Raw genomic sequence first — 24,411 nt, forward strand, 5'->3', positions numbered from 1 at the left:
GAGAACACCAAGTAAGTCCACAGAAGAGGGTGCATAGTAAGAATAAGAAGTTAGTGGAAGTATCAAGTTCCTAAGCTCACAGTTAAATCCATCTCCAAGACTATGGAGGTTCAAAAGGAGGGCCCTAAGCAATCATAACAGAGACAAAGGGAATACAGCTCCTACAACAGGAAAGGTTTTACAAATAAGCTGAACTGGATCATGTGTCCCCCAACCCCCAATCCAGCAGCAACAACTTGAAGGGCTTTTCTTTTCTTATTACTTTTATTTGAGGGGGGGGGGGGGAGAAGGGGGAGGGTCAGGGTGTTTTGCCTGTGCCTGCTGCTGTTCACAGAGGCCAGAAGAGAGCACTGGGTTCCCTGGCACTAGAGGTACAGTTGGTTATGAGCTATCATGTGGGTGCTGAGAATCAAACCCAGGTCTTCTGCCAAGAGTAACCAGAGCTCTGAGCCACTGAGCCATCTCTCCAGGCCACTAAAGGGCTTTTCAAAACACCTAATAAAACTAACCTACCAAAACTACTAAGACAGTAAAGGATCATACTGGAAGTTGGAGGAAAGTTTTTTTTTCCTAAATATTCCACAGGCACAAAATTAAAACACAAACATTTGAGTGTGACAATCTGTTTAATTGTAGTTTATAGAAATAATGAACCTAAGTGTTTATCTGAACACTGATTTATTCATTACACTCACCCTTCCCAGCGAGTCTCTAAAATATACAGAGCCTGTGCCTGGGTCCTTTATTGACAGGTCCGGCCTGTTAAAGTCAATGCCTACCAAGATTACAGAAATGCTTGCAGGCTGTGAGATTGCGACACTGGAATCTGGAGTTCCAGTTGCAGAACACATGTACAATCAAGGCAGCCAGCCTCCAGTGACTTTAATAAACATAGCCCAAAGGAATCTAAAGCCAGGTTTAGAAAACATCATTAAAGAGGCAGGAACAACAACCGAGTGAATCCTCCAGAGACAGTGCTGTGTAGACAAGGGTCTGGAAAAGGAAACTGGAAAGGAAAGGAGGGTGCAAAGACTGGTGGCTTCTAACCTGGAAGACCAGGAGACTGTTGTGAAAACAAAGGTAGGAGAGTCTCATGCAGGGCAGTCCTAAAGCCCTGTGCTGTCAGGTCCAGTACTACACTGTAAGCTTCAGGCACCACTTCAAGTGGAGCCCCATATAGGAAGTGCTGTAAGTTCACAATGAAGAGGTGCAAGCTTCAACCACCAGAAACAGAGACAGAAAACCATTTCCTGACGCTGGACATGCACATGTGAATTAAAATTCTTACTCTATTCTTTTAAGTAACAATTTTAAATATAGAGGCTTGAAATATACTTTAGTATATTTCTGCCCACATCTTATAATTAACATATTTTTACCTAAATACCTTCCTCTTTTAAAGTCTTAGAAGAGATAGGGTGACCTACGCAGAGAGTTGGACACCACACAACAGGCAGTCCCCCTCCAGGAGAATCAGCACTGTATTGAGATGCTTAGCAGCAAGCCCAGTGCACTGACTGGTGTTGAGGGCAGCATGAGGAGGGACTCACAGCCAGGAGTCCAGGAACTTCCATGTGTAGTAATTAAGGAGTTTTCATTATTAGTAACTTGGCTTTCATAATTTTCAAGTCTACCTCATTTGAGTTGGAAAGCATTTTCTCTCTTAGTAACAACTGTCTATTTCATAAAATAGCACAGGGAGAAACCAGCTGCTGATGGGTCAGGTGAACAACTACAACAAAGTTGAAGTCTGATCCAACAGAAACATTTTTTACTTGAACAGAACCCTAGTTTCTTTGAAAGCTCTAAGCCACTGTACAAATTTAAGAGTATTACTTCGGCCTACTAGACAGTAAATCCCTGAAAATTGAGACGTATGTCTTATCCTATAGCTTCCACAGCTCTACAAGGTAGGTTTTCTATGAATAGACTGTATTAGCTTATATTTATGTATTTATCTATCCACTTAACACCTGAATAGTGACTGCCTACCTGTTTGGTTCTATGGTAACTCAGCTATTTTTTTTTTTTAATTACACTTAATGGCAGCTCTTAGTAATAACAAAAACACCATCCCTGTTTCTTTCCTCTTAATCCTAATTATTAACTTGACTGGAATAACATTTTTGAGAGACTATTTGGATCTTTAGATGATGGACATGTTTGTGTATATAGTACTGTACATATACAATATATATATGTATATGTGTATGTGTATGTATATATATATATATACATACACACACACACACACACACACAGTATGTACGTACATATATGTATATATATTTCTCTAAGGAAGCATAAAAGGAAATAAGATTTGGTCCAACCAAAAGCCAAAGTTGACTAATCATAACATGGGGTCACTTGCTGCTCAGTGCTGCTTTAAAACAATGATTCTTGGGGCTGGAGAGATCCATGGCTCAGCGTTTAAGAGCACTGACTGCTCTTCTTAAGAGCAATGACTACTCTTCCGAAGGTCCTGAGTTCAAATCCCAGCAACCACATGGTGGCTCACAACATCCATAATGAGATCTGACACCCTCTTCTGGTGCTGTCTGAAGACAGCTACAGTGTACTTAGATATAATAATAAATAAATCTTTAAGCCGGGCAGTGGTGGTGCATGCCTTTATTCCCAGCACTTGGTAGGCAAAGGCAGGTAGATTTCTGAATTCAAGGCCAGCCTGGTCTACAGAGTGAGTTCCATGACAGCCAGGGCTATACAGAGAAACCCTGTCTCGAAAAAAAAAAACAAAAAAACAAACAAAAAACAATGGTTCTCAACCTTCCTAGTGCTCCGACCCTTTGGGGAGGGGGGAGGACTTTCCTCATTGTACCAAGAGCCGGCAGCCGGCGGTGACCCAGAAGCACTTCCCCAGGTCTGAGCAGAAGAACCCACCAGAATCCGGGACTCACTATATATATAGATATATATAGATATAGATATAGATAGTGTGTGTGTATATATAATGTATATGCATATCTGTATGTATGTATACACGTTATATATGTATATGCATATCTATGTAATATATGTATATATGTGTGTATATATATGTACATATATACAGCATTAATACAATACCTCAGATTAACACTCCCTAGCATCTTGGCCCTCAAACAGAATTCCAACAGAGCTATGATATTGACAATGAGAGATCTCCTCTGACAATCACCTCAGAAATAGCTGCCCATGATTAAAGCACCAGGATTTTTAGAGCAGTGGTTCTCAACTCGTGGGTTGCAACCCCTTTGGGGGTTAAATGACCCTTTCACAGGGGTGCCCTAAAACCATCAACATCAAAAAGCACAGGTATTTACATTATGATCCATAATTGTAGCAAAATTAGTTATGAAGTAACAACGAGAATAATTAATTTTACGGTTGGGGGTCACCACAACATGAGGGACTGTATTGAAGGGTCTCAGCTTAGGAAGGTTGAGATTCATTGCTTTAAAGCAGCACTGAGCAGCAAGTGGTCCCGTGTTATTATTAGTCAACTTTGGCTTTTGATTGGGTCAAATCTAATGGCCTTTCATGCCTCCTTAAAGAATAGGCTATAATAGCAATAATATGGTAAAAAAAATGTCTGAATAAAGCATTGGAATTTATAAGGAGTTCCACAACAAACTGTGTTTGTATATGCACATGTATATTTATATATCTTCAAAGGTCATTTAACGGGTGGGAGAAGTGAGCTTCAAAGTAGTGGATGTTCTACTCGTCCAAAGCATCAGGGCTGGGACTTTGAGTCTGGCCCAGGTCTCTGGTAGGCTGCAGTCCAGTGCTTTTCATCTTAGCAGCTCCCTCACACATGCCAAGGCACAAGAGAAGCGTGAACACAGTACGCCATGGAAGGTTAGGCTATGAAACAGAAGACTAGACAGTGGATATCAAAATTGTCAACACAGCCCTTGGGAAGAGGGCTCCTTTTTAATGAGATGAAATTGGCCAGATGTTCAGAAACAAAACAGGCAATAGATGGCATGAAACAGAATTGAATACAGACTTTAATTTGATGATCAACAGACATTTGATATCCATGAATCCTCAAATGTCCTAATTTATAACTAGCCCACTCATTCCATTTTCTTAACAAATATTGGAAGTTTTCCAACACAGTCCTTAAAAACGGAAAGGGGATAAAACACCGTATGATTTTCCCATTGCGGTACTCCATAACACAAAGAAACAGAGATGGGAACTGAAATACTCTGCCTCAAACAAAAAAGACAGGTAGACATATATTTATGTTCCTTTACTGACATTTAACAAAGAAAGCCCAACAGAGCTGAGAGCAGACAGAGCTGAAGCACCAATTAGGTTTTTGAAGTTTTACACATGAAACTGAATGATGGACGTAGTGTTTTTACTATTAACCTTTAGGGTAAGGAAATTCAAAGGCTAAGTAAGGCCCATTAGTATAACAATAGATCTTCATTAAAAGAGGAACTCCATGTCAACTGCTCCGCTGCTGAGTTACAAGTCATAAACCAGGTGTTTGTTTAAATAGGAAAAAAGCTAAAATACACCAGAAATCAGGCAAACAACACAGCTGTTTCCAATCTTGTCATGAGGGGGCTCATCTTCTGTGACTGTGAATAGAAATTCAAATACCACAGGGTCCTAACCTGCCAACTTTAACACACTTTTTCTATTTTCTATTCTTGCGCTGCTATTAATGGGAAGTTCTTCTAATGTTTTCAATGGCTAAGGAAAAAAGCCTTCCTTCATTCAAGAATTTATAGTACGCAGGCTTGCCTCCACCCATTCAATCTGCCAGAAAATTTTGGGTTTGCTTTTTCAGTTTTACTTATTGTCACATCTGATTCAACAACCATGTTCATCGGTTTTGCTAACAGCTGTGTCCTGACTGACTCCAACACTGTTGAGCAAATAGTATTCACGTTTGTTGAATGAATGGATGCGATCCGTGGCTCCTTACGTATCATCTAGCCTAGGATTTTGACTTCTTACTCCTTTTAAACTTGAAGAATCCCCCTTCATGGTTAGGTAAGTCACCTGCCTGTGGAGGGCAGCCACTTCACACGTGTAAACAACCGCATGTGTAAGGTGTACAGCTATGCTACAACTTGGATGTCATCAGCTACCGCCTGTATTTTTCTCCAAGATTCACAGCAAGACCTAAACCGTAAGGCGCCAAGAGGACTCAAGTAAAGCCTTCAACCGCATGCTGAGCACTCTCTGTCGTAAACTAATTACTTCGCCTCGGAAATAGGCATTTCCAGAAAATAACCTCCGCACACAAATTGGGCTTGGGGAAGCTGTGACAGTCACCGAAATGCCCCATGAACCTGTTGTCCTTCTGTCCAGGAGAAGTGGATTCAATTTCTATTTAAAGGGACACCACTTTCCTTCATGAACAGAGGATTTAAAAAAAAAAAAAAAATCCCCAAACCTGAGTTGGGCGAGAATCCCTGCAAAATATCTGCTTGCAATTGTCAGAATGTTTGCTGAGGAACTGAGAAAAGCCGCGGTCTGGAGCGGTGTCACCGGCACGATCTGGGGGTATCAGCCTTGGGCGCTCCGAGCCAAGGTGGGGACCCCGTGAGGCAGCAGAGCGCAGAAGAGTAGCCGGCGTGGCCCCGCCCCGAGCCCGAGGGTCCCGCGCCCCTGGCAGCTCCTAACTTTGGCGGCTCGCTCGCCCGGCCGCACGCGTCCACGAGCCTCGGGCAGCCAACCCCCGAGCCCAGCGTGACCCGGGCTCGGTAGGGGACCGAGCGCACAGCCTGCTGGGGACCCCCGGGCTTCTGGGCTCCGGGCCGCGGGGGTGCCGCCCCTCCCCCCGACACACCACCGCCAACGGCGGCCCCGTGGCTCCCGCCCGCGCCCGCCGCGCCCTCCGCCTGGCCCTCGCCACACCCCGTGGCCCGGGGCGGACCCTCGGCTGGCTGGCTGGCCCGGCGCTCCGCGGGCGGCGCGCCTCAGGAGAGCCCCCGGCGCGGGCATGCGGCCTAGTCGGGGGGTTACATAACGGGGCCGGGCCCCTTCCGAGCGGCGCCCGGGACCCGCTGGCCCACGCCCGGCACCGCCGCTCACCTGCCGTAGATACCCTCGGTGATCCGGTTCCGCTTCAGGGGGCGGCGGAGCTTACTGCAGTCGGCGTTCCGCCGCTTCATCCTCCCGCTGGGGGGCCGGTGCCCGAGCCGCGCCGCCGCCGCCGCCTCTCACCTCAGCCGCCGTCGCCCGCCCGCCCCGCGTCGGGCCTGAATCCTACCCCTGCGGCCGGTCACACAGACATGGAGCCAGCACCGGGGGGGAGGGGGCCAGGAGGGGGGCGCCGAGCCTCCTCCGCCTTCGGAAACAAAGAAATGACAATTCCGGGGCCCGCCCGCCCCGCACCAGCCAGCCGCCCGCCCCGCCTCCTTTGCCGCGACGGACGGCCCGCATAGCCAATCGAAGGCGCCGCCGCGCCGCGCACGGCCAATCCCGGTGCCCGCTGAGGCAACACGGACCCTTAAGCCCGCCTTTTTGAAGGACAGAAGGACACACCAATCAGGATAAGGCCTAGACGCGTGGCCGGGCCTATCAGAAAAGAGTTAAATAGAGGCTTATAAATAGGCCCTATAAATATAACATCCTATATTATGCCTTGTTGCGAAGGTACGCTTCGCGGTTATTGGGCTGCGTCTCGCCGTGGGGAGGCCCACGTCGGCGTACACCGTGTGGCGCGGCGCCGCGGGCTCCCGCCTGGCGTGTGAGAACCGAACGGCGTGGTGCGCTGCGTGTGGGGACCTTGCGCTGACATGTGCTTCAGTCAGCCGCGTCCTTATGTAAGAGGGCGTCCCGGGAGCGCCGCCGCGGCCCCTTCTGCGGGCAGCCGAGCACGCAGCCATACCGGCCGCGTCAGCCGGGCCACGAATGACAAAGCAAACCACACACACATACACACACACTCACACACACCCTGCCAGCTTCCCGCGACGTGGTGACAGCGCGCCGACCAATCGGAGGTGGTGGGGCGGGGCCTGTGCGGGTCCGCCCCTGGTTCGCGTCACCAGAGAGGGGCGGCCCCTCGGGTGCGCGCGACGCCGCGCGGGGCTGCCGGGGGCGTGTGCGGCGGCGTGGCCGGGCTCCACGTCCGCAGGTTTGCGCAGGCTGAGGGTTCCGCGGGCTCCTCCCCGGCCTCAGAGGCTGCGTGAGGCGGTCGTTTGCTCTTTCCGCCCACTAGCTCTGTAGCTTACCGGTGAGGGCGGAACGGCAAAAAGACAAGTGAGATGCTCAGCGGGGAAACGCGTTTGCTGCCAAGTCTGAGGACCGAGTTCGAACCCGGGAATCCACGTGGTGGGCGGATAGAAGGAACTCCTACAAGTTGCCGCCTGACCTCCCACACGCACGCCCACACAAACACAGTTCCTAAATAAGTTTGGTTTTGGTTTTTAAGCGGCAAAGACTACCGGGCGTTGTTGGTGGCGCACCACTTTGATCCCAGCACTGCAGAGGCATGTGGATCGCTGAGCTCGAGGCCAGCTTGGTCTACGAAGTGAAGACCGCCAAGGCTGTAACATGTACCAACAATTTATATAAACAAACAAATAATAAATAAATAAATAAATAAATAAATAGCAAAACCGGGGAAGTGTGGGAAAGTAGCCATAGGAAGCAAATCACTGGTGGCTCCTGACTACTGGCAGAAGCATTTTAGTGTATGTCTTACACAATTTTCTTGCTTAGTTGTTATTATTTCTATAAAATAGAATCGAGCACATAGTAGACATTTGGTTTCATATCAGAGTCTTCGTTTTACGTGTTGTTACAACCTTTTATAAAGATTTCTTTAAGAGGTTGCAGAATGCCCTAGCAAGTGGCATTGCCACCTCACCCCCTCAGTAACTAGAGTCCCCAGTCATCTAGCACACTTTTACTTTTTTATATGTCCAGTAACTCGATGCCATCTTGATTTGCCCTGGGACCACAGGCACCTCTCCTGGCCAGTGGTCACCCATCTTAGTCAACATCACTCCAAAGCTCTTAAGTTCCCATCAGTGCCTTCAAAGATTTCCCTGGTACCTGGAAGGGAAACCCAGTGTTGATGGTACCCAGAGTCTTAGCATGGGAACTTACTCTCCTCTTGTGAGCCACTCAAGCAAGCAATCCTTTTGAGTTGGTTGGTTGGTTTGAGACAAGGTTTCTTGCTTTGCCTTGGCTGACCTGTAACTTGGTCTATACACCAGGATCATATTTCTCTCTCTCTCTCTCTCTCTCTCTCTCTCTCTCTCTCTCTCTCTCTCTCTCTCTCTCTGTGTGTGTGTGTGTGTGTGTGTGTGTGTGTGTGTGTGTATTTCTTTGATTTTCAAGATAGGGTTTCTCTGTAGCTCTGGCTGCCCTGAAACTTGCTTTATACACCAGACTGGCCTCAACCTCACAGCGATCTACCTTCTGCTGCCTCCCATTGTGCTAGGATTAAGGGTGTGTGCCACCATGCAGGCTTACGTGCTCTGTTTTAAACCCAGCTACCAGTTTGCTCTTCCCTTCTTCCCTTCTTTCTCCCACTTACACCGTCTCTGGCAGTGTGTTAAAGTAGCTAGGGTGAAGCTTGTCCGTCCACCATGGAGGATCAAATCTATACCCTGTGGAGATGCAGTTTTGAAAAAAATGGCAAGGATTCCTGCTGTTTAAGAGCAAGCTTGAAATTCCAGTTTGGCCACTTACTAGCTTGGGCAAGTTACTGAATCCCTCAGAGCCTCTGATTACACTGAGGTCTGCCTTAAGGATGAAGGATAATGAGCCCTCAGAGCCCAGCATCATGCTATTGCTGAAGCAACTCCCTGCTCTTTTCTTTTTCCTCCTTTTTTTCCCCCTACCCAACCCTTTCTGTTGTTTGCTTTACTTGTTTGTTTTTGTTTTGGACCCTGAAGTTTGAAACAAGGTCTCCTTTTACAGCCCAGGCTGACCTTGAACTTGCAAATACCCCCTTGTCTCAACCTCCAAAGTACCAACCAGTATTTTAAGCACAAGCTAACCTAACCAGCTCTGTTCTTTGTTTTCTTTTCTTCCCCCTTTGAAGACAGGGTCTCCTTGTGTTGCCCAGGCTGGCCTCTGAACTGCTGAGTTCCCCCTGCCTCAACCTCCCCAGGGCTGGCATTACAGGTGTGCACCACCATGCCTTGCTCTCAAGTGACTGCTCTTTGGACGTGTGCCTCTCTGACCTCTACTCCAGCGTAGTAATACCAGATGTGGAAGCATTAGAAGCTTTGCCCAGGTTTGTCCACCACTGAGAAAGGAAAGAAACAGAATGTCTGGAGTAGCCAAGACTTCAGCTGCTGCAGACTGATTCACAAAGGAAGTACAGGCAGTTGGCGACATGAATGCATTGAGGGGAGCAGATAGTTGCTTAGGTCCTGGCTCTAGACACTGTGATGAACATCCTTCCTCCCTGACAAGAAGGTTCTGGATCTGGGGGCCCAGCAACCGCACTTTCTTCTGCTCGGCTTGTCTTCCCTGGGCTCCCACTGTAGATTAGACAGATGAGCGATTCAGAGGACCAACAACACAAGTGCTGCAGACGCATCAGTTCCTGGAGCTCACAGTGCAGCCTGCCACCAGGTTCCCAGCAAGGGTGCTCTAGAGGTGTCAGAACTGTGCAGGGAGAAATGTGCTGTTGCTAGGAGAAGTAGGAGGGTGTGGCCAAGGTTACTGTGGCGAACCTAAATCAAGCAGAGAAAGGTTGGACCGGCTCTCAGAGTGATGGCTGAGAAGCAGCCATCAGATCGCCTGGAGGTGTGGGTTTCCGGCCCAGCCTGTAACTGGCTCAGCAGGAGTGAGGATATTCCAAAGGGTTGCTCAATTGCAGCCTTGACTCATCAGACTAGGAAAACAGTAGCCCCCAAGAAATTGGAATCCCACAGGAATAAACTAGGCTAGGAGAAAAAAGTCTGAGGCCCAGGGTAGCCAGAACAGGGGCTTCAAGGAAGTTTTACAAGTTCACAGAGCACCTTGTTGGAGAGCATTGAGCTGACAATCCTGGGTCAAGGGTGGGCAGGAGTGCCTCTTGACCCAGACTGTGTATCTCTTGCACACCTCTGGCTCTCTGTAGGCCTTCTTGTTAGGACTGAATTTGAACCTGTGGAGGGGTAAAGGGGGAATCACTGGATAGCTTTGTCCCTTTCCACAATGTGGCCAGAAAAATAAATCTGATTTTTTCTCTATTAATGTGTCTGCTTAATCAGCTTATGGAGGACAGGTAACCCAACTAGCCTGTTGAGCTTACCAGGGCCTGGGCTCGGGACTCCAGGGACACCCCTTATTCTGTGTCCTTGTGTCACCTGTCTACTCTGTGCCAGAATCCACTCTGGAGCTGCTTCTAGCCTGGTATTAGCTCTGTTTTACAGAAGGCTGAGGTCCCTGACCATCATACCTCATGGAGCCGGTAGCTCAGCACCAGCCCACGAAGGGGGGGGGGGTATAAACCTCTGAGCCTGCCAAGCTGATGGCAACCAGAGTTGGTGTACAGTGTCTGCGATAAGAAGGTAAGAAAACTCTGTTCTTTTTTTTTATGTTTATTTATTTTATTTATATGAGTACACTGTAGCTGTCTTCAGACACACCAGAAGAGGTCATCGGATCCAATTACGGATGATTGTGAGCCACCATGTAGTTGCTGGGAATTGAACTCAGAATCTCTGCAAGAGCAAGCAGTGAGTGCTCTTAACTGCTGAGCCATCTCTCCAGCCCCCACGAATGTATTTTGATTAGATATTATTTATTTGGGAAAGGGCTGTGCACAGCATGTATAGACCAACGCTCTTTCCTCTTTCTGCTGTTATAGGTTAGCTACAGTTATCAAACACAGGTGGTCGCACCTGGTGGCAAGTGCCTTTGCCCACAGAGCCATGTTGTCAACCCAAGAGAATGGTCTTCTTGCCATGAGTGGAGGGACAGGCCACAGGCCCAAAGAGGACTTCCTTCTCCAAGTTCTTCCTTTATGCTTCTCAGACCAACAAGTCACTAGTCTCTTGGGCTTTAGCCAAGTGGTCCCCTTCCCCCCCCCCCCCAAGCCCTGAGATAGCCTCTTGAGATCCAGAGAGCACGAAAGTAAGCGACTTATAGCAGTGTCTTTTGAGAACATACCCCACCCCTTCTCAGTTGCTTCAACACCCATCTGAAAAGCAGAGGGGGTCAGCAGTGGCCATCTCACAGATGATTAACAAGAGAGATGATATGCTCTCAAGTAGGTTAGGGTCTGGGTAGAGCACTTGCCTGGTATGTACAAAGTCCTCTCCTGCCTCTCCTAAGTCAGGTATTCTGGTAAGTACCTATGGAAGCAGGGAATAGTGGAAGTAGGAGGATCAGAAGTTCAAGGCCAACCTGGGCTACAAGAGTCTGCCACTTCCGTAGTTAATCTTGAATGTCAACTTGATGAGATTTAGAATCACCATTTGTGTATGAGGAAGTTTCTAGATTTGGTTAACTGAGATAGAAAGACCGACCCTGAATGTGAGCAGTACCATTCCATGGCCTGGCGTCCCAGTCCCAGGCAGAATAAATAGGAGAGAGTGAGCTGACCAGTATTCGCCTCTCTCTGCCTCTTGACTGTGGGATGCAGTGTGACCAGCTGCCTCAAGCTGCTGATGTCATGGCATCCCCGTCATGATGGACCATACCACAGACTGTGAGCCACCATAAGAAGCTGGCCCTTCCTTCCCTCCTTCCTCCCTCCCTTCCTTCTGCCACTTTTTTTTTTCTTTTTGTAAATAAAGTTTTATTGAAATGCAGTGTCGCAGCCATTACTTGTTATCCACGATGACTTTCATCCTACAATGGCTAATTGAATTGTTGTGTTAGAGTTCATTTTGCCCACAAAGTCTAAATTATTTATCTTGCTCTGACTCCTGTCTTTTTTTGTTTTTGTTTTCTTTTATTGAATATTTTCTTTATTTACATTATAAATGTGATTCCCTTTCCAGGTTTCCCCTCTGGAACTTCCTATCCCATTTGCCACTTTTATTGGGTATTTTGTTTTTGTTTGTCACAGAAGCTAGAGAAGTAACCAATAACAACTGTCTAAACTCAAAACAGAGGTGCGAGGTCAGATGAGAAGTTAGGCCTGTCCTTCCTGACACATCATGAGGACAAGAAGCTGGGACTTGCATTTGGCTTTCAGCTGAGCTCAGAACAGAGTTGGAGTGATCCTGCTTCACAAAGAAGGAAGAGGCCTTGCCACCCCAACCCCACCCCGGGCATGGCATTTCCCTCTGCAGCTTCCAGTGGGTAGCACTGGGTAGCATTGGCCCCAGCTGTCTTGAGCTCTGTACCCAGCAAAGCCCAGACAGCTGACTTACACATGCCTACCCTTCTCCCCAGGGAACCTATTGAGGAAGGGAGCTCACCTTGGCACTCAGAACCAGACAATGTGGCAAGGATGGTGGCTTAAGCCTGTAATTAGAGCAAGTGGGAGGCGGAGGCAGGAAGATCAGGAGATTGGGGCCATCCTTGACTAGAGAGCATCTGAGACCAGTCTGGGTTATGTGAGAGCCTGTCTGGTGGGCAACAGGAAAGGCACTGAGACTGCAAACAGCCCAGATGCCCCACAAAGCAAATCGGTGGGATGTATTGCCACACGTTCCCACTGGGAAGTCTGCTTAGCGTGGCGCACAGCTCGCCAAGGCGCTTAGATTACATTTATTTTTTGAAATTGGGAAGGACCGAGGGTCAGAGGCCAAGGTTGAAGGGATTGGCTCTCTCTTTCTGCCCCCTTGGGTCCTGGGGGACCAAGCTTGGGTCATCAGTCTCAGGATGATTAAGTAAGGTTCAACAGCTTAACCCTTGCTGAGCCATCTTGCTGCCCAGGCACTTCCCACTGAAGCTCTGTAGGTGATAGACGTTCTCGCAACCCTGTTGTGAAGGGGAGATTACTATTGATACCATAATGTAGGTTAGAGGCTTTCTGCACAGAGAGGTGATGTCACTTAGCCTGTCCCTTTCACACAGTAAGTGAAAGAGTTGGGATTCAAACCCATGCCATCTGCCCCTACAGCCTGGACTCTTAGTCACCACGTTAAAATGCTGTAGAAAAGACCTTGCTGCTTGGAAACTGCTTTGACAATTAGGCCTCCAACTCTGTGCTGTAGAATTCTGTTTGTTTGGTTTTTTTAAAGATTTATTTATTATTATATCTAAGTACACTGTAGCTGTCTTCAGATGCACCAGAAGACAGTGTCAGATCTCACTATGGATGGTTGTGAGCCACCATGTGGTTGCTGGGATTGAACTCAGGACCTTTGGAAGAGCAGTCGGTGCTCTTAACCACTGAGCCATCTCGCCAGCCTCCAGAATTCTGGTTTTATTGGGGGAGTTGAGTCTAAGTCCGTGTGGATAGGAAGGCGCCTGAAAGAAGCGTACGGAAAACACTGTTTAATTGTATTTTGGTGATGGAAGTCAAACCTAGGGCCTTACACATGCTAGCTAAACATGAGGCACACCCCCAGCCCTCACCTCCTTTCCTCTTCACGCCAACTTTCTGAGATTGACACTTTACAAAGACAAAAACCAGAGAGACTTATTGTCTTGCCCAAGGTCACAGAGCTAATAAATTCCAGAGTCAGGATTTGAACCCAGATTGCTTGACTCCAAAGCTCATAGGTGTTGACTGAATGATCATACCCAAGGCCTAGAGCAAGCTCACACCCTTGGTGTGCTCAATCTTCCAGAGTAAGAATGGAGACCTCACCTGGACCTTAGCCATTACCACTCAGGGGAACAACCTGGAGGGAAGAGTTGCTATTTTGACTTTGTGAGGATGCAGGTTTTTACTCCATGGTTATTGGCTCTGCTGATTCTGGGTCTATGATAAGGGCAAGCTTCACCATACTGGCAGCAAGTAGCAGGGTTGCTCACCTCGTGATAGGCAGGAAGCAGAGGGAAAGAAAATACAGGAGAGACCCATTGCCCATTGCAAGACAGAGCCCCCAAGGAAACACCTCCTCTGACCTGCATTCTCTAAGAGCTCCCACCCCCTACCTTTCACCACTTCCCTACAGGCCATTCTAGAGTGAAACTCACAGGACAGACAAACCATTGAATCTGTCCCAGTTCCTTCCCCATTGCTGCGGTAAAACACCCAACAAAGCAACTTACGGAGGAAGGATAGGCTGACTTTGCCCAGTTTGGGGTCTAACCTGGTAAGGAAAGCCTGGCAGGAAGACATCAGGGCACTGCCCACAGTCACCATCAAGAAACAAAGTAAACCGCTCTGCTCTGCTGTTAACAGTGCAGCGCTCTGCTCGCTGCTCTTCCAGAGGACCCAGGGCTCCATCCCCAGCACCCACATGGAGGCTTACAACCATCCCTAACTCCAGTTCCAGGGGATCCAATGCCCTCTTCTTACCTCCTAGGGCACCTGGCACACATGTGGTACATAAACATTCATGTAGGTGAAACACTCATACATATAAATAAATACACCCTGGAGAGAAGGAAGATGGATGGGGCCACTCATGTCTCTTTCCACTCTGTCCAGGACCCCAGCCTGTGGAATTGTGTCGCCCACATTTACATTGGTCTTCCTACCTCCATTCACCTGATCTACAGACTCTCTCACAGGCACACCTGAGGTTCGTTTCCAAGGTGATTCTAAGTCCCATTAAGTTGACAATAAAAACTGACCATCAAGACAGCCTAATCCCAGCCCTCAGGGGGAAGAGGCAGGTGAATTTCTGTGAATTTAAGCTCAGCCTGGTCTACAAAGTGAATTGTTCCAGGACAGCCCAGGCTACACAGAGAAACCCTGTCTCAAGGGGGACAAGGGGATAGTGGGAAGACCCAGTCTCCAGGACTCAGTCATTTCCCAAAAGCTCCATCATCCAACAGTCAAGTCCCAGTACGTGAGCCTTTGGGGAACATCTTACATGCAAGCCAGAACACCATCCACACTGTGGTATGGGAAGTTGTCCTGTGTTCTCACAGAACCCTGATTTTACAGAAAATACATGACTGCATGTGAAGACTTCGAGCGCCCACTTGCTTCCACATACCTGGGGAATATCTGGCCACTAGAGCAGAATGCCAAAACACAGTACATATGCCCACCCTCCCTTCTGGAAGCTATACCAGGCATGCTTGAGTGATTCCCAAGAATCCTGCCAGCAGGGCAGAGCAGGTTACCTTATTTGGCTCCTAGAGAAATAGAGACAGTGGTTTGGTAACCTGGGAAGCAGAAATGCAAAGTTCCCAACACGTGTATACTGTCAGGTGCACAGGGTTGCAACCCAGCCTTGCTATTTATTAGCTGTGCAACTTTGGTAGTGACGTCATCTCTTAAAGCAGCCGTTTCCTCATCGGTAAAGCAAAGGCGATGGTGCCTGTACTCAGAAGATTAAATAAACATGTAAAGCCAGGCAGTGGTGGCACAGGCCTTTAATCCCGCAAGTGGGAGGCAGAGGCAGGCCAATCTTACGTTTGAGGCTAGCCTGGTCTACAGACCAAGTTTTAGGACAGCAGGGCTATGCAAAGAAACCTTGTCCCAATTTTAAAAACAAACAAACAAAACAAACAAACAAACAAAAACAACAGGCAGGTTGTCTGTGTAACTGAGCAGTTGGAGCTGCGTGGCTCTGGTCGCTTCCCCAGCACGGCTGAACAGCCTGTGTTGCTTTCTTCCATTCATGTAGAATGTGCTTCCCAAGAGCTTCCCAGGTGCCCTCCGTGATGTGTTCCTCCGGGTAAGGAAGGCTTGTGTCTCTGCTCATGTGGGTGTGGGATGTGGCTCACATGTACAGGTACCGGTGCACACGCATGGAGGTCAGAGGAGGATGTCAGACGTCCATCTTTATCACTCTTTGCATTATTGCCTCGAGACAGGGTTACTCAATGAACCTGGAACTTGGTTGGCAGCTGGCAAACCCCAGGGATTCCCCTGCCTTAGCCCCCTGTAGCACTGCTATTACAAGTCCAAGAGGCCCTGCCTGTCTTCTTGTGTGGATGGTGGGGATTTGAACTCTGGTTTGAATGCCTGCACAGCAAGTATCCTTACACACAGAACCATCTCCCCAACCCACAATGGGATAAGTTTTAAAGATAAGTTTTGTGAATCTAAAGTCACTTCCGTGCCTCAGTTTCCCATTTTGAGAAACCAGGACATTGATCTATCCCTTCTGTGATAGTGATATCAACTTGACAAAATCTTGAATCTCTTGGTCTTGAATCTTGCCTGCGGGGATTATCTTGATCATGGATCTCAGCGTGAGTAGACACATCTTAATTGTGGGCGGGGTGGGCTGTGTACAGAAAGAAAGTGAGCCTAACGCTATCCAACGTTCACTGCTCTCTTCTAATTGCAGACACAGCATGGCCAGCTGCTTGAAGCTGCCTTGCTTTCCCCGCCATGATAAACTGGGCACCAAAATTTCTCCTCTCCCCTGAGTTGCTTTTGGCAGAGAATTTTACCCCAGCAACAATTAGAGAAACCAAGACATAGCCAGGCGGTCGTAGTGCACACCTTTAATACTAGCACTTGAGAGGCAGAGGTAGATGGATGGATCTCTGTGAGCTGGAGGCCAGCCTGGTCTGTAGAGTAAGTTCAAGGACAGCCAGGACTACATAGAGAAACTGACTTTAAAAAAAAAAAAATCAATAACAACAAGAAAGAATGAAGGAAAGAAAGAAAGAAAGAGAGAGAGAGAGAGAGAGAGAGAAAGAAAGAGAGAAAGAAAGAAAGAAAGAAAGAAAGAAAGAAAGAAAGAAAGAAAGAAAGCGAGGGAGGAAGCCGGGCATGGTGGCACATGGCTTTGACCCCAGCACTCGGGAGGCAGAGGCAGGTGGATTTCTGAGTTCGAGGCCAGCCTGGTCTACAAAGTGAGTTCCAGGACAGCCAGGGCTACACAGAGAAACCCTGTCTCGAAAAAAAAAAAAAAAAAAAAGATGGAGGGAGAGAAAGAGGGAGGCAGGGAGGAAGGAAGGAAGGAAGGAGGAAGGAAGGAAGGAAGGAAGGAAGGAAGGAAGGAAGGAAGGAAGAAAGAAAGAAAGAAAGAAAGAAAGAAAGAAAGAAAGAAAGGAAACCAACACCCCTTTACCTCTTTCTGGGACCCAAACCTGAGCCTGGGTCATGCTCTGCCACAAAACTGCAGAATCAGCTCTGACCCCAGACCCTGCCTTTCTTACAGGGCAGGCCACAGGAACAAGTCTAAAGGATGGGTGGATATCAAGAAAGGAGAATGCTTTCCTCCAAACTGAGCACAGAGCCCCGCATGGTGGTGCTTGCCTGTAATCCTAGCACTCAGGAGACAGAAGCCCGAGAATTCCTATAAGTCCGTAATCAGTCTGGTCTACACAGTGACTTCCAAGCCAGGACTACATAGAGATACCCTAGCTCAAAAAAGACCAATAGAATACAATGGAAAAAAACAAAAAAACAAAAAAAAAAAACAAAAAAAACCAAGCCCAGTAGAAGCTCCCAACAGGAATCCAGCCAGGACGGACTGAATGAACAACCATACTGAATAAATGTTGCTTCTTCCTCCCATGACATCCCTCCGAGCTAGGCCAGCCCGGCAGCCTGAGATAAGACCTTTGGCGGGTGTCTCTCCCTATCGCTCCTTCAAGTGGGCGTGGGGGACACCCGTGAAGCCTGCAGCTGGCAGAACCCGGGCACAGCAACAGACACAAGATGGGCTCTAAGTACCCACGGTCCCTCCGCTGCTGCCTGCCCCTGTGGGCCTTGGAGCTACAGACAGCTTTTAGTCTCCTCTTCTGTTTTTTCATCCCCCACGACACAGCCCAGGTGGATCACAGGTTCATGGCGAGCTATCAAGGTGAGGGGCCCGGGGGAGGGGTCAAATTGCCCAAGGGTAGGGGAGGTCTGCGGCTCCCCAAGGGCACAGGGGCACCTGTTTTACACTATTCCCAAGGAGAGGAGTTCCAGCTCTTCCACTGGTTGCAGGGAGACAGTGTGGGCTGGGCTTTGGGGGTGGCCTAGGATTTCTCTCTTCCAAGAGCCTCACCTGGATTTGCCAGCACAGTACTGAGGATCTGCTTGTCTGTACTCCCGAATCCCCTGTGCAAATGGTCTTTACAATGCTCTGCCCAACGCTCTCTCCTTTGTGGCCACGTCTGTCATGTTGGTTGTGTTGTGCTGTGTGGTGGGGAATCTGTTACTCCTTCCTTTTTCTTTAAAAAAAAAAGTTATTTTTATGATTCTTAATTAGATGTATGTGTCCCATGTGGGGGTGCATATGAATGTAGCTCCCCGTGGTGTGGTGGGGAGGGCACTGCATCATCCCCTAGGAACTGGTGTTACAATAATGAGCCACCCAGAGTGGGATGCTGGGAGCCAAACACTGGTCCTCTGCAAAAAGAGCCCCCTCACCCCGCCCTCTGCTTGCTGGCTCTCTTCTATATTTCATGTCCCCTTTTCCTGCCTTCCCTCCAGAGTTGGAAAGCCTGCTTAGGGTTCAAATCCAGAGCCAAGAAAGAGTGGCTGCTGGGGAATGACGGTTTATTGTACGTGTGGCCGTGATGAGAACAACCTAAACAAGTCCCATGTCCACAGTGGTGTGTGCTTGCTCCTGTACAAAACATCCCAACACGCCTGAGGCCTCTGCTCTCCCTGGCTGACAGAATGCTCATGATAAACAGATGGGCCCCTCGAGGGGTGTTCCCAAGGGGTGGTGTCCCTGAGACAGAGCTGCAGCCTGAGCCAGTTAGCTGGAAGCAGAGGAGTCCTTTCAGGGGCTCCTGCACAGTTCTCCTTCCTTTTCTTTGTGTGTGCGCATTTTTTGAGACAGGGTTTCCCTGTGTGACTCTGGCTGTCCTAGAATGCACTCTGTGGACCAGGCAGGCTTTGAGCTCAGAGATCTGCTTGCTTCAGTCTCCAGAATGCTGGGATTAAAGGTGTGTGCCACCACCACCAGGTTCATTCATTTCTCTTACGTCCAACCCAAATGTTCATTTTAACTTCGTCCCTTCCTGTTTCTCCACTAAGCTAAGTATTGCATGCACCGTGAGGTCTGGACACATGGATCGTGCAGCTGGTCTACAGCACTTGCTGTATACAAGCCACTATCCAAACAGCTTCCTATTGGTCCCTCATGATAACCCAATGAAGCAGTCTGCTATGTCCTCCGTTTCTCACTGAGGAACTAGGTACTCTGATATTGTCACTGGCCCAGCATCACCTAAGAGAACATCAGACTGACAGTTGTGGAAACCACCCAGGCCAACTGATACCTGCAAGTTGACCCCAACTACTTCTTCTTCTTCTTCTTCTTCTTCTTCTTCTTCTTCTTCTTCTTCTTCTTCTTCTTCTTCTTCTTCTTCTTCTTCTTCTTTTTCTTCTTCTTCTTCTTCCTCTTCTTCTTCTTCTTCTTCATATGAGTACCCTGCAGCTGTCTTCAGACATACCAAAAAAAGGCATCAGATCCCATTACAGATGGTTGTGAGCCACCATGTGGTTGCTGAGATTTGAACTCAGGACCTCTTGAAGAGTTCCGGAAGTGTTCTTAACCACTGAGCCATCTCTCCAGCCCTGACCCCAATTTCTGTATGTCCTAAACAAACAAACAAAGGAAGGAATGAATGGATGAATGTAATTCTTTTTTTCTCTGTGCAGCCCTGGTTGTCCTGGAACTCACTTTATAGACCAGGCTGGCTTCGACCTCAGAAATCTGCCTGCCTCTGCCTCCCAAGTGCTGGGATTGAAGGCGTGTGCCACCATGCCCGGCTGGATGAATGTAATTCTTCAAAATTCTGTAATGCAACAGAAAATTTCAAAAAGCTGGAGAGGTGGCACAGGGGTTAAAGCCAGAGGACACAGGTTCAGTTTCTACCATGTCCATTTATAACTCCAGCTATAGGGCATCTAATACCCTCTAATGGTCTCCTTCTAAACCCTGCACCCCAACTCCCTCACAAACAATAATAATCATCATTATTATTATTGAATAAATAAAAAGGATTGAAAGAATTATCATGTAAAAAAATTTTCAAAGCAGGGCAGAATGGCACACCCCTTTAATCCTAGCGCTCAGAGGGCAGAGGCAGGTGGATCTCTATGAATTTAAGGCCAGCCTGGTCTACAGAGTGAGTTCCAGGACAGGCAGGGCTACACAGAGAAACCCTGTCTCGAAAAACCAAAAAAAGAAAAAGAAAGAAAGAAAGAAAGAGCGAGAGAGAGAGAAAGAAAAGAAGAAAGAGAGAGAAAGAAAGAAAAAAAAGAAAAGAAAGAAATAGAAAAAATTAACATGCATAGATAGATAAAGACCATCATCTTTTAGGTAAAAAATAAGGTGGAGTGCTAATGCTGTCTTCCAGCAACTTCTAAGGACTGTCTGTCCTGGGCATCTTCCAGGCTGCGTGTGTCTTACTCTGCTAATCACGTCTGGGCTGCCCGTAATGGAGCCAAATGGGCAAGGGTGAGAAAGCAGGAGCAAGGAGTCTGATTCAAGCCCCATGTAGGAGATAAGCCTACACTTGGTGAAAAAGAGGCAGGTGGGCAGGGATGATGGCAGACAGGTGATTGGGTGACAGCTGCGTACATCAGTTTCCGTTGCTGTGATGAAACGCCATGCTGGAGGCAATTTATGAAAGAAAGCATCAGATTGGATGGTTAGCGTCCGATGGTGGAACAAGGGCACAGAGGTAGGAACAGTTGGAAACTCAAATCTCAGACCTCCAGCAGGCCGAGTGTGTGCCAGGGATGGCAAGAGACTATTTTTGGTTTTACGAGACAGGGTTTCTCTGTGTAGCCCTGGCTGTCCAGGAACTTACTCTGTAGACCAGGCTGGCCTCGAACTCAGAGATCCGCCTGCCTCTGCCTGCCGAGTGCTGGGATTAAAAGCGGGCGCCACCACTGCCCGGCAGCAAGAGACTTTTGAAGCCTCAAAGGCTGAAGCTATAACACCCCTCCTCCAACAAGGCCACACCTCCTAACCATTCTCAAAGAGTCCACCAATGAAGGACCAGTTACTCATATGTAAGAGCACGTGGAGTCTATTCTCATTCAAACCACCACACTTCACCAGTTCTTAAAGAAACACAAAAACAGCAACCAGGTGTGTAAGCCAACAGTGTTTTGTTCCTTCTGGGTTAAAAGCGGAGATGTGTTTGTGAGATACTTAAGGAGAGCAGAATCTATTGGTCATCTATAGCTGTGTATCAACCATCCCCAACTTTAGTGCCTTAAAAAAAGCAGCCGTGTCAAGCCGGGTAATGTTGGGGTGCCCTACGCCTTTTATCCCAGCACTTGGGAGGCAGACGCGGGTGGATCTCTGAGTTCGAGGTCAGCCGGTCTACAGAGCTCGAGTTCTAGGATAGGCAGGGGCGGGAAAGGGCAACCATGTCACTTACCCACGACCATAATTCTGTGGCTCAGCAAGTGAGTATTACTCATTTGGCAGCTTCATTTGGGGTCACTCATCTATCCTAAACCTAGGAGTTTAGCTGGGGCAAGATGGCTCCACCTGGCCCCATTTCCCCACAGCAAGCATTGGTGTGGGCTGGGAGTATCAGGCTATCTCAGACTTCACCTGGCAGCCTTAGGCAGCAAAGGAGAATGAAGTGGAGGGAAGCATTTATACAATGTCTCCTGATACCCCATTGTCTAAGGCTAATTACAAGGTCCCTACTCACGGGGGAGCAAACTACACCCAGAGGCGTGCTCCGCTGGGGGCCATCTGGAACAGTTTACCAGAGACAGCCCCATCCTAAGACTGCCAAACTAGGGAACTATCTCTTGGGACCTTTGCTTAGGAAGCCACCATTGGTCCCTGCTCTCCTCAGGGAGGTGACAGGATTATGGGGAAACAAGAGGGGTTCTTCAGTGATGAGTCAGCACCCCACACCTGGTACCTCCAGCTCGGGGAAAGCTGTATCTCTATTCCCAGACTGCTCCTGTGATGGAGAGACAGACAGGAGGGAGCAGAGACTCCACGGACGCGGACGGAAACAGTGCTGGGGGCGAGGGGGGAGGGGCAGTTGAAGGGGAGGGGAGAGGGAGAGGGAGGGGGAAGCTGAAGAGTTCCTCCTCCCCTATGTCTTGTTTCCTTGAACTATCAGGAGGGGATAGGGTGGGTGGGCAGGCCCCGAAGGAGAAAAGGGAAGAGGTCTCCGTGGAAAAATTTAAGGGGTGAGCTTCGGTAATATATCTAATGTATGACAGGTGAGTGTGCTCCTGTCACAGCACCAGACCTTTTAGGAGCCAGTGAGCAGGTGTCGACATCCATTTTTACAGACCAGGGAGCTGGGGCACAGAGAAAACAGGGCCTTAACCCTGACATGCAAATTCAGGTCTCCCTGCAAATGGCAAGAGTGTATATGGAGTTCGAATCTCCTTTTAGCAGCTGTGTCACCTGTGCTAGTCACAGCAGCCCTCTGTGCCTCCCTTCCTCCATGTGTAAAACGGGAAAAATAACCGGTGATTATCACAAACTGCGGTGGAGACCTGGGTCCGGCCATGAGGATGCTGGAGACTGCTTCCATGGCTTTGTGGCTGTGCTCAGAGGTACTTTCTTACCTCCCAGAAGGAAGGCCTGACATTTCACTTCCAGCACGCAATGAAACTTCTCCCCCACCCAGTCCTCTCAGCTCCTTATCAAACTCCGAACACCTGTCAATCCACCAGTTTATCAGCCCTGGCTGGTGCGGCGGTGGCTGAGGTGGAGGTGCCCAAGTCTCTGGGCAGGACGCAGCCCTGGGATGGCGGGTTCGGGAAGGGGCGGGAGTGAGCCGGGAGAAAAGTGAGTCTGAGCCTCAGGAGAGGAAATGGGAAAAGCTAGGCTTCGGGGATGGAGGTGGGGGAGCAGGGAGGGCGCCCGAGGCCAGATGTTATCGCTGAAGAGCTGGACTGACTGCCGGGGTTCCAGAAACGGCGACAGAGCGTCTGGGAACTGTTTCCCTCAGTCTCTTCTTCCAGCCTAAGGCACCCATTCCTGCTTTGGGACCCTGTGAAGCCAATAGGAAGTTGGGGGTCAGGGGCGAGTAGGAAAGCCAAGAGACCCCATTCCTGGCAGCTGAGCCAGGAACTGCCTCGCCCCACCCCTTAATTTCTAATCTTCAGGCTCAGCTCTACTCCCTTCCTCTCTACCCTCCCCTAGCCCCTTCAGAATGTTCCAGGGCTTTAAGGGCACAGACACTGACAAGCCCAACCCTATGGTTTCCAGAGAGGGAAACTGGGGCTCAGAAAGGACCAAAGACTTGCCTAAGATCCTTTTACCTAATGTGGCGCACAACAGAGCTAGAGCCTGCCTACCTGGCAGAAAAGCACTCACTGTCCCAGACCAGAGGCGAGTTCAGTACAGGGGTGCTGTGTGGCCCCAAGCAAGTCAAGACCTCGCAACCTGCAGTGGCACTGTCTTGATGCCCAGGGCCGGACAGGTTTGTTTCAGAGCGCTGTGCAGCCAAGGGCTGTACACATTTCCAGGGGAATGGTTTTTGCTTGGCTACAGTTTTCAGTCTTAAATGTATATCGCAACTTCGCGCGCGCACACACACACACACACACACACACACACACACACTTCAGGCTTGGCTCCTGAGGAATTTGAACCATCCTCAGGGGATGTGCAAAGGATGTGAGGTGTTCCTTGCCTTGTCCCGTAGCATCACCAAGATGGACAGGAGAAAAGGGACCCCACACTGCAACCTTCCTCCCACATCAGGGGAGAGAAGGTAGGGACTACTGAATGCCAGTCCTTAAGGCACCAGATGGTAGGGCCATCCTTGATCCTTGGCCACCTCCTGCATAACAGGGGTGTCATCACCCACTGACCCTGTGTGTGTCCTCCAGGGGAAGTGACTTTCAATGACCTCTGACACCAAAGGCACTTTCCAGTGATGAGAGTGTCCACCATGTGTGCAGAGCTAAGACTGAGGCCAGGTGACTTCTTCTTCTGGTGACTGATTAGTAAATAGCTCTCTCCACAAGCCAGTTCCTGGTCAGAAACACTTTCCTTCCACTGGCCCAAATCCCCTCAGAGACTCACTGCACACAGAAGGTGGGAAAATATGTCTCACCCATTTGAAATCCCATTTGTTGGCATCCTTTTGGCTAGGATTTGGGAAAGAAATTGCCAAAATCCCAATTGAGCAGATTGTCATGCGGCTGAGTCCTCAGGGGCTCACTGCCTGTACACAGAAGGCTGGAGTGTCCAGCACACAGTTTAATGGTGGTTTATCGTAGTAATAACTGATAGGTTATTTCTAGGCTGGTGAGATGAACCAATTCAAGCCAGATTAGAATATATTGACAACAGGCTTATTGGGAAGCAGCTCTTGGATGAGGTCACTGGCCCCAAGGACAGAGGCCAGAGAAGTCACCATGGGGAGAGAGAATGGGGTGGGGGTGGGGAGAAAGAGAGAGAAAAAGAGGAAGAAGAAGAAGAAGGAAAAGAAGAAGAAGGAGAAGGAGAAGGAGGAGGAGGAGGAGGAGGAGGAGGAGGAGGAGGAGGAGGAGGAGGA

The 24,411-nt window shown here is 48.8% G+C and overlaps 2 protein-coding genes across 8 annotated transcripts in view; one reads left to right on the forward strand and one right to left on the reverse strand.

The window, feature by feature from the left end:
- Maco1 (macoilin 1) overlaps positions 1–6,957 on the reverse strand; it is a 51,173-nt gene extending 44,216 nt beyond the window's left edge. For 4 of the 6 annotated variants that reach the window (NM_001355501.1, NM_001355500.1, NM_025382.6 and 1 more), the window contains exon 1: positions 6,064–6,371. Coding sequence is in view for 2 of the 6 variants with exons in the window: in NM_025382.6 (NP_079658.2) it covers positions 6,064–6,143 (80 nt within the window). In the remaining 4 variants the exon portion in view is untranslated. Of the gene's footprint in view, positions 1–6,063 lie in introns of all 6 variants that reach the window. The other 2 variants (XR_001784176.2, XM_006539100.4) reach the window with 1 other exon arrangement.
- Positions 6,958–17,561: 10,604 nt separating this feature from the next.
- The window catches only part of Rhd (Rh blood group, D antigen), a 31,637-nt gene continuing 24,787 nt past the window's right edge, over positions 17,562–24,411 (forward strand). The window contains exon 1 of one of the 2 annotated variants that reach the window (NM_011270.3): positions 17,562–17,771. In NM_011270.3, the coding sequence (NP_035400.3) occupies positions 17,627–17,771 (145 nt within the window). In that variant the 5' untranslated portion in view covers positions 17,562–17,626. The remainder of the gene's footprint in view (positions 17,772–24,411) is intronic. The other variant, XR_003954896.1, reaches the window with a different exon arrangement.

This window comes from Mus musculus, chromosome 4 (genome assembly GCF_000001635.26).
Source record: "Mus musculus strain C57BL/6J chromosome 4, GRCm38.p6 C57BL/6J".
In the NCBI taxonomy this organism is placed as follows: Eukaryota; Metazoa; Chordata; class Mammalia; order Rodentia; family Muridae; genus Mus; species Mus musculus.